General features: G+C 52.8%; 1 protein-coding gene across 2 annotated transcripts; it reads right to left on the reverse strand.

The window, feature by feature from the left end:
* Nucleotides 1–1,404: 1,404 nt before the first annotated feature.
* Nucleotides 1,405–6,009, reverse strand: KLF4 (KLF transcription factor 4). 2 transcript variants are annotated; one of them, XM_069001964.1, is made up of 5 exons: nucleotides 5,541–6,009; nucleotides 5,330–5,447; nucleotides 4,287–5,196; nucleotides 4,036–4,200; nucleotides 1,405–2,523 (listed from the first exon to the last, which is right to left on the reverse strand). In XM_069001964.1, the coding sequence occupies exons 1-5, from the start codon at nucleotides 5,543–5,545 to the stop codon at nucleotides 2,348–2,350; spliced, it is 1,374 nt and encodes a 457-aa protein (XP_068858065.1). In that variant the 5' UTR covers nucleotides 5,546–6,009; the 3' UTR covers nucleotides 1,405–2,347. The 2 variants fall into 2 exon arrangements, with proteins under 2 accessions (XP_068858065.1, XP_068858064.1); XM_069001963.1 differs by having other exon boundaries at nucleotides 5,330–5,545.
* Nucleotides 6,010–9,677: the final 3,668 nt, after the last annotated feature.

Consider the following 9,677-nt stretch of genomic DNA (forward strand, 5'->3'; position numbering starts at 1 on the left):
CAACAGAGGAGGTAAAAAAATGGCTGGTTTGATTGTAAAAAAGTTTTCACATGGAAAAAGCTTCAGATAAAGGATGACTCATAACTTTAATTTAGCTTTAAATACTTGCTATTTGCAAACCAAACAAGATATTCCCTACTCCCTGTGTTACCTATAAACCAAATCAACAAAGATAGCTTTCCGTTGAACAAAGCACGCCTAGGTGATAAGGGGTGAGAAATATTTTCTGCATCATTATATTACTTACACAAACTTAGGGAGAAATGGCACCAGTCCCCACACAAACACCACATCAAAATGTGAACTTTAGTAGCATTCCAAAGGCACATTCAGACATAAAAATTTGATATTGCCACTTTTGTTTTAACTACTACAAAGATAAAAAAAACCTCTCGCCTGCTATTTTTTTCTCTCAGCTTTACTGGACACTACACACACCCAAAATTCCTAGCTGACAGACGTTACAAATCAGCTGAAGAGGAATCATTTCTTCCCTTTTAACAAAGAGTAGTGAGAAAAACAGGTCCTATCCACCCGGCATTAATGTGGAAATCATCTGTTTGCTACACATTCTGTAAGGCAGCTGGAACAATGAGGTCCCGAAGGAGAAGCACCACGGGGCTGGACATGACCCGGAGTGGGCTCACCGCCCCGGCACGTGCCGCTGGAGGGATGCCGGGGACCTCGCAGCAACACGTCCTCAGTCCCTGCGTGGTCAGCCTTCCCTGCCTACGTGTACATTCCTGTGGGAATCCTGGCTCTTCGCTGAGTGACTGGATTCCCAGGAAAGAGCAGGTTCCAAAAAAAAAAAAAAAACCCAAAAAAAACCTTGGTGCAGGTGATGGTTAAGCGGCGTTTTGCGCACGCACTCTTTATTCTCCGAGCCAGGTTTGTTCTTTTCTCGACATTACTCAGTGGGTTTTCCTTCACTCACACTAAAGTGGTGACCACTGGCTTGCCTAAGAAATCCAAGGCAATGAAGCTGGGAATCCTTCATTGCTGAAAAGACTGCTAAGGAAAAAAAAAAAAAAAAAAAAAAAGAGAAGAAAAATTCTAGAATTTATCATCGGATGTGTAAGGTCTTATGTCCCCAGCAGAAGTATGTCCTCTAAAAAATAATTTAAACTCAGTTACTTTAAAAATGGTAAATTACAGTTTTACCCACACAGGTGAGATAAGTGGCAATTCGACATTCAGAGCAAAAACTTTCCATGCACCTTTTTCCTTAAAAAGAGATGTTACATCAGCACTGCACTTACACAATCCTGTCTTTCAGAGTCTTGAGACTACAAACGTTTGCCACCAGCCCCTCCTTGCCTTGGTAAACTCAACCACCAACAAATACCTAACAAATTTTCTTTAGCCATGTCCATGCACAGAAAAAAACTACAGCAACCATTCAGATAAAATATTATAGGTTTATTTAAAACTTATTTTCACCTTGAATATGCAAAATACAAATTCCAACAAAATGTTCATTATTACTTCGTAGTTTACAAATATACAAAATAGAAGTTTGCTTAAATTTATATTACATATTTATTATGTAAAGAACTATATAGAAAACATTTGTTCTGCTTAAGGCATATTTGGGAATAAACCATTGTACAAACTATTGCACATCGAAACCACAGTGCATTACAGACTGTCTGCATAAAGTTATTTTCTTAATAAAAAAGATAAACCAGGGTTATTCACCTGATTTAGGTCAAAATTGGCAATCGGAAGACAAAAAATAGTTCCTTGTCAGATATGCAGCAGTTTGAGAACTTTGGCTTCCTGTTTTTGGTACCTCTAGAACCAACAGTCACTAAGCACCATGAAAAATAGGCTTTCAAAATATAATTCTGTACCTGAATTTTTCCTCCTCTTTTAACATTGTAATGGCTTTTAGAAGGAAAAAAAAAAAAAAAAAAAGAAAGTACAAGACGACATGTACATCTAATATTGCATTGAAAGAAAATTAAGGGAATGTCATTTCCCTGTGTAATATCCCCACCCTCCGAACTACATACAGTCTGTTTAACCCTGATATCCGTGACTTCCAGTCACTCCTTGGCATTCTGTAGTCCAGAAATAATTCAAGTTGGATTTACAAATGGAATGATAGAAGATCCAGTCATTGACCCCAACGTCTTTGGTTCTCTGAAGTGTATTAACTATAAAAACAAAGAAAAGTTGCAATGTCCATATGCAGTTATCCCTCTTTTCCACTCTTTGGAAGACTTCACCTCGATTATCTGTAGTGCTTAAAATGAGTTCTCCCCATCTTGTGGAAGACAGTCCTTGTGCTGTAAATACTGAATCTCTGCGGCAGTCGGGGGAAAAGATCCACTGCTCTCCCAAATCAGAAGTGCCTCTTCATGTGTAAGGCAAGGTGGTCCGACCTGGAGAACGCTCTGTCACAGCGCTGGCACTGGAAAGGGCGGTGGCCTGTGTGCTTTCTGTAGTGACGAGTGAGCTCATCGGATCGGGCAAACTTCCATCCGCAGCCTTCCCAGTCACAGTGATAAGGCTTCTCACCTGTAAAAAAAAAAAAAAACAAGCAACGAAACACATCACTTAGGGTTTTTGTTTTGTTTTGTTTTGTTTTTTCTTGTGGCTATCCCTTGTAGCACCTTCTTTGAAGCAGTTGTCCTGGATAAAACAAAGGGTGGTCAAACGCCACAAACTTCTTGAAGCAGTTGCAAACTACAAAGACTAAAAGCAAGGCTGTGTTTTCAAGGTGTACATGTGCTACGAAATGCTGGTGTCATTTAAATCTTCACTAAAATGCTTATTTTTGCTGCCTTGCACACGGGACTTCAGAGCACCTGAGTGTGTATTTTTGCCGGCGGTGTTACACAATCAAATAGCAACCAGAAATAGCTCAGCAGACAACGTACTTAGATAATTGCAGGTCTCAAGAATTAAAAAACAGCCGGAAACTGTTTTCATTAGCTCGGCCTGATTAAGGACTCAGTCTTACTAGTGTCTTCATTATACAAAAACCACTGTTGATGGCAAGATGAGCTTCCCTAACAATTACACACTCGCTGTCCTACACATCCTGGGGATGGTGCTGACTGGCTTGGGGCAGATGTTCACTCATCACTTGCCAGATCTTTTTCCCCCTGCTGCCACTACCTGAAGAGAGGTAGCCTAACTACCCCAGTGCCAGTCTATTTTCCCTTTCCCACCTCCTCTTCAGGAGAAAGTTTTGAATCGGGTTCACAACCCAGGGACTCCAATTATGCAAATTCCCAGGTTATTTAGTCACAGTTACGGAATGCCCACGCTGGCGAAACCCGTGCGCTGTACCTGCTTTCACAAGCTCAGTTACTGCAACTCTGCGCTCAGCTGCAAGGCTAAAGTGTGAAACTGGTCTCAGATACACACTTTGGACAGATTTTACCCCAATTCTAGCAGCAGCTAATTAACAGTTAAACTCTGCTAGTGCAGGGGGAGATGTCCTCCCATAGGTGGAAGAGGCACCCCATCAGAGCTGCCAGCTCAGCTAAAAGCCCTTGCTCTCCAAGGGATCCATCTCGCTTTTCCCAAAAAGGGAGCAACAGCTTGCAGAGGTGCACAACCTTCCGTCCTACAGCCAGCCAAGACAGGGGAGCGTGTGCTAAGCACTTAACTCCCTACAAAGAAAGCAGTTATCTCCGAGAGAGGTCTGCTGCCTCCTCAGAAGTGGGCCAACATCATCCAGAGCAACAAATCCCAGCCGGCTTCCAACTACCTGATAATTAGCTAGCCACACAGCAAGAGAGAAGTAACAAACTCTGACTTGGCAAGAAACCCACCCGATCCCACATCTGAGTCACTCTGAACCATTAAGCAAAATGTCAAGCCAGTAAGTGAAGACTACACAGGACTTCACATAGCCAAGGGGGGAAGGAAAAAAAAAAAAAGCCCGGAAATCCAGCACAGAAAAGTTACGTCTTGCTGCTTTTAGCCCTCCTCCTGTGCTCAGGCCCTTCCACTGTCCGAGGGGGTCACCCCGCACCCGCTCAGGCCAGGACGTCCCCCTGACCCCGCAGTGGGACTAACCTGTGTGGGTTCTCAGATGCGCCTTGAGGTGAGAGCTCTTGGTGTAGGTTTTGCCGCAGCCCGCATAGTCACAGGTGTGTGTGGCCGTCCTTTTCCTAGGCCATGACCGGCGTCCCCTCTTGGGCTTGGTCTCCTCAGGCAGGCAGCTTCCCGGTGGCATCAGCTCTAGAGGCGGACAGGGGGGGAGTGAGCACCGCCGCGGCCAGCGCCAAAGCGGGGACATCCGCTGCCCCAGCACCACGGGGACTCACCTTGGTACTGGAGCGTGCCGGGAGGGAGCTGCTCGGACAGGAAGGCGGGGTAGCCAGGGGCCGGGGGGTACCCCGGGGGCAGCGGCAGCGGCGGGTGGCCCAGCCCCGGCGTGGCGGGGAGACAGTCTCTGCCGCTCAGCATCTCCTCGGGCCCCAGCGAGGGCGTACTCCGGGCGGGCAGCGGGCGGCTGCCCAGGGCGAAGTCGTGCTGGGGGGCTCCTCGGGGGCTGCTCCCGTGCGGCGGCGGCGGGGCTAGGGTGCACGGCGGCGCGGCCTCCTGCTTGATTTTGGGGCACATCCGCGGCAGGGAGGTGTAGGGCGCCCCGGGGCCGTCGGCGCCGGGCGGAGGGGCGGCGGGACCGCTCTTGGGGCTAAGCCCCGGGTGGCTGTACTCGCCCACCGCCTTCACCACGAACTTGCCCTGCAGGCTGCCCAGGGGCGGCAGCGCGGCCGGCGCTGGCAGGTACACCGCGTCCAGGTCTGGCCGCATCAGCTCGGCCACGAAGCCTCCCGAGGGGGACACGTCGGTGATGTCGGCCAGGTTGAAGGGCGCGGCGGACCCAGCAGCGGGAGCCCCGTCGCAGCTGCCGCCGCCGCCGCCGCCGCCGTAGAGGAGACCGGCGGGCTCGGGCCGGGGCAGCGGGTAGGCGAAGGGCCCGGCGGGGCAGGGGCTGGCGGTGGGGGCCGGGGTGGCGGCGGGGGCCACCACCACGGTGGCGGCGGCGGGCTCCTGGTGCATGAGCGAGTTGGAGAGGATGAAGTCGAAGTCCAGCAGCTCGTTGAACTCCTCGGCGTCACGGCGCGGCCCCAGCGCGGCGGCGCCTTCCAGCTCCGACGGCGGCGTCTCCACAGGCCGCGCCGACAGCGCCGGCGGCGGCCGCTTCAGCTGCGACAGCTCCTCCCGCCAGCGCTGCGGGGACATTCGCACGGCTCAGCCCCGGCCGCGCCGCGCCCGCCCCGACGGCCCCCGCCCCGCCCGGCCCCGTCCCGTCCCGTCCCGCCCGGCCCCGTGCGTGTCGCGGCGCCGCGGCGCCGATACTCACGTTGCCGGGGCCCGCGGGCCGCGCCGCTTTCTCGCGGCCCGCGGCGCCCGCCGCGAAGGTGGCGATGGAGGGAAGGAGCGTGCCGCTGAGCGCCATCTCGCACTCGCCGGGGGGCTGCCTGCGGTGGGGAGACACAGCGGAGTCAGCCGGCGGCCGGGCAGGGAGGGCACGGAGGCCGGGAGGGAGGGCGGCAGCCGCGCCCGGCACCCACCGCATCCGTGCCGGGGCGTCCCGCCGAGCCGCCGCCGCCGCCGTGGTCCCGGGCGCCGCCGCGGAGCAGAGGGAGGGGAGGCGGCACGGACGCGCCGTCCAGCCGCGCGGAGCCGGCGCAGCGCCGCCGCCGGGGCGGTGCCGCGGGAGCGCCCTGCTGCTGCTGCTGCTGCTGCTGCTGCTGCTTCTTCTTCTTCCTCTTCCTCGGCGCTGCGCGGAGCGGGGCGCAGGGCGCTAGCGGCGCCGCGGGGACGAGGAGGAGGAGGAGGAGGCGGCAGCCGCCGCCCGGCAACGCGGCTCCGGCACCGGCAGGGCGGCGGCGCGAGGCGTTTCCCGAGGAGCCGCGGCCATGTGGGGAGCCGGGCAGGACGGACGGGGCGCGGTGGTGCCAGTGGCGAAGGAGGGATGGATGGAAGGAGGGATGCGCCGGGCGCGCTCCGCCGCCGCCGCCGCCGCGCCCCGCTCGGCACTGCGCGGTCCTGTCGCCGCCGCTCCCTCTTATCACCTCACTTCGCGGGCGCGCCGCCCCCGCCGCCATGGCGACGGCGACAACAAACGGACATGTGGGGAAAAGGGGGGGACGGGCCCCGGGAGCGCTCAGAGAGCGCGGGGGCTCCGCCCCGAGCGCCCCGTGACGCGGGCGCGGGCGGTGACGCGGGCTCGGGGGGCGGGACACGGGGACACGCGCCGGGGATGCCCGCGCGCCGCGGGGGCTCCCGCACCGGCGGCGGGGTGGGAACTCCCGTCGGGAATCGTCGGCCCCGCGTGGAAGGGGAGGAGGTGGAAGGGAGCATCCCGAGCGGCCGGCGGTGCCTCTCCGCCTTCCCCCTAGCCTGGCGTTTTCCTTTTTTAAATCACTTTTCGTTTTCTGTAGTTTTCTTCCTTAACTTTTTTTTTTTTTTCTTCTCTACTTTTTCTTTTCTTTTTTCTTTACCCCTTTTCCCTTTCTTAAAAATTTTTTCTTTCTTTTTAAAAAAATTCTTCTTTCTTTCCCCTTTTTGTTCATTTTCCGAACCGCCCCGACGGCGCGGTCCTTTCATACGGCCCGTGCCAGCCCTGGGCTAATTCTCGACTCCTCTGTCACCGGGACCCAGTGGTCCGGGGAGCCGCGGCCGGGCAGCCCCACTCCCGGCGGTGGCGAAGGCGCGGTGGGTGCGAGCCTGGGAACACTCCGTAAAAAAAAAAGAAAAAAAAAGAAAAAAAAAGATAAATTAAAGAAAATTACAAAACTATCCCAAAACAGAGCACAGCCCCTCGGGGAGCCGCAGAGAACGGCGCGGGCTCCTCCAGAGGGCAATGGCGAGCCGGCGCCGCGCCCCGGCGCCGCGCAGCCCCGACGGGCTGTGTCCCGGTGCTCCCCGATGCGCTACGTCCCGCCCCCTGTGCGGCCGGGAGCCACGGGGGGCTGTGTCCCGGTTCCCCCGGCGGTGGCCCGCTCGGTCCGGTGGGGTCTGCGGGCTGTCACCCCCCCCGGCAGCCGCCCCGCTGCCCCCCGGCGCCGCCGGCCGCTCTCCAGAACTGGTCGGGCCGGAGGGGTGAAGTCGCAGCTCTGCGTGATTTGCAAACATGAGCCTGAGTAACTTACGATGACTAAATTAAACCCTAAAATAATAATAAACTGCCGGGCTTTATTTTGCCAAGCTGGTTTTACCGGTTTTGTGTTATGAATGTTAATTATTAATAACTTTGGCACTAAAAAGCAGAGCGGTTTGTTTTTTTTTTTTTCCCCGCACAAAGTCCGTGTCTTGGCAGAGAATGTGCCAGGAACCACTGGTACAAGAAGGATTAGCGTGGGGAGATGAAGGCTGGTGAAATATAGGACGATGCCCAAGAAGGGAAAGGAGGCACCTTCCCCTTCCAGCCCCCTCAGAGCAGGTCCCAGCTGTGACTCGCATCCAGGGCTTGTGCTTTAAGACTCTCTGACAACCACTCTGAGCATCCAAACTGAATGCAAATGGTTTTAGGTCCAAACCTCCCTTCTAGCTTAGTCTCAGGAGAAAGCCCCTGCTGTGGAGGTTTGCAGTTCTCTGAACATTTTTTCCCCATCAGTTGTTTTTCGTTTGTTTCCTCTTGCTGTAAATTTGTTAATTTACAGATCTCCCAAGCAATGCAGCATTTTCCTGGTCCAAATTTCAAACTCAGGATCACTTGAGGCCAACATCAAAATTAAAATCACATCCCTTATTAGAAGTAGGAGAACGAGAATGTTTTAGAAGAAGATAAGTGATCTGATATCTTTGAAATAAATGCCAGAACTTCACGTGTTCTAGGAAGAGAAGGCTTGAATATTGTGGACTGAAATAACACAGGTTTGCTTTCACAGTCTCATTACAATTGATTTGATTGCCATATTTCTGGGTAATTCAGGAAGACACGTGTGAGGTATGTGTAAATTCATGTTAAAAAGATGTGGCCCAATTTCATCTGAGTCTTGATTTTGAATTGTGTAAATGTTGGCAGGGTGCTTAAAAAAGTGGATGTTTGCAGGCATTGGTAAGTCCAATGACAGCTGCATTTGAGCATCCCACATAAAGAGCAACACATTCTTTTTCTCACTAATGAAGCACATTAGTGATTTCCTCCCTTAAATGATAAAGACTGTGCTTAAATGGTCCTGAGTGTGAAAATTAAATGCATGAAGTTTGCAACTGCTCACAACTAATGCTTTCCTAGCCTACATAACAACCTAAATGCTGTTTTCTTAGGGCAGATTTATTTTAACACGCCTTCTGTCGCCAGATGACCATTTCTCCAAGCCTCAGTTTGCTCCAAATTTCCCAATTTTCTCTAAAACTTTCCTTCCACTAACTGAGAACACAGCATGTTTCTGTGCTATTCAAAGCCGACTTCAGGGATTGCCTAACTCAGAGAATTGCACAGAACTTGTGTGCCTCTTGCCTTGGGATGTGCAATGACATTTTTCCAGATGATGCTGTGCTGGGACAGAAAGGAGTCTGCTGCAGCCCTCGCTGTGCCAGGCTGCTGTGGCCTCTCTGTGTTTCTTCCTTTCCCTAGGTGGAAGAAGGAAGTTTCTTCCACATTTACCACATCTCACTGTGGGAGTGGGGTTGCCCTAGATTTGCCACTGGTGCTGCTCACCCGTTTTGGCAGGAGAATTATTACCTGATGCAGACAACTCGTATCAGTGGCCAAAGTGTTGAGCAGAGTAAAAATGACCGAGTGAAAGGCCTTAGTGTCCAGCCTGAGTCAGTGCTAAACTGGTCACCTGTGTGTATAAACCACAAAAGACAGAAAGAAGCCAAGGAAGGACACAGGTTTCTGGAGCAGAGACAGTCCTCAGGAAATGGCATCACACATTAAAAAGCATTAAGAACATCAACAAGAAGGAAAAACAGTAGAGCCGATTGTGCCTGAAACAAAGACCAATCTGTTTATCTTGATAATGTCTATTTTAAAGCTTAAGTTTGGAACTCGGTCTTCAACAAACTGCCTCTCAGGAACCTCAGTGTGCAGCTTACCCCCTTTGATTTTGTTGTCTGTGGGAGCAGCTGATGGCATCAGGGACTGCAGACGGTGGGAGAGATTGTGTCACAGTGTCATTAGGGTCAGCCACCAAGATGCTTTCCTGACATCTTTGGGATTGCAGTGTGTTATCCCTGCAGCAGGCTGCAGCAGGTAGGCTACAGGGCCAGCAGCTGCCAGGGCCCCTGCTCCATAATGAAAGGATCCATAATGTCGTGCTCCTGGCACGACATAATGAAAGGAGAACTGGGAACAAACCCATGATGCTGGGTTACATCCAATAAAATCCCTGTCGCTGATTCATCAAAAGTAGCAATTCCATAATCCTTGGTGCTGTGCTGCATGTTGCCCTGACAAGGTTGCTGGAGAGCAGGGGAAATTCGAGGAGATGCAGCATCTGGAGGGTTTCCTAGGTCCCATGCCAGCCAAATTAGCTGCACTGCAGCCAGGGGAGAGGGGAGGTGTGAGAGCTCATACATACACCTGCTGTGCAAGGTGCGCTGTGGAGAGGAGTGGTGCAGTACTGAGGATTCATCTTCCTCCCACAGGATCTCTGCTCACCGAGGAGGATGAGACAGTGCAGAGCCATGGCCACCAAACTGCCTTCCTGGCCTCTCCTTCAGGGAGACCTGTCCTTGGGGATCTGTTTTTTTAT

This window comes from Aphelocoma coerulescens (assembly GCF_041296385.1).
Source record: "Aphelocoma coerulescens isolate FSJ_1873_10779 chromosome Z unlocalized genomic scaffold, UR_Acoe_1.0 ChrZ, whole genome shotgun sequence".
Lineage (NCBI taxonomy): Eukaryota > Metazoa > Chordata > Aves > Passeriformes > Corvidae > Aphelocoma > Aphelocoma coerulescens.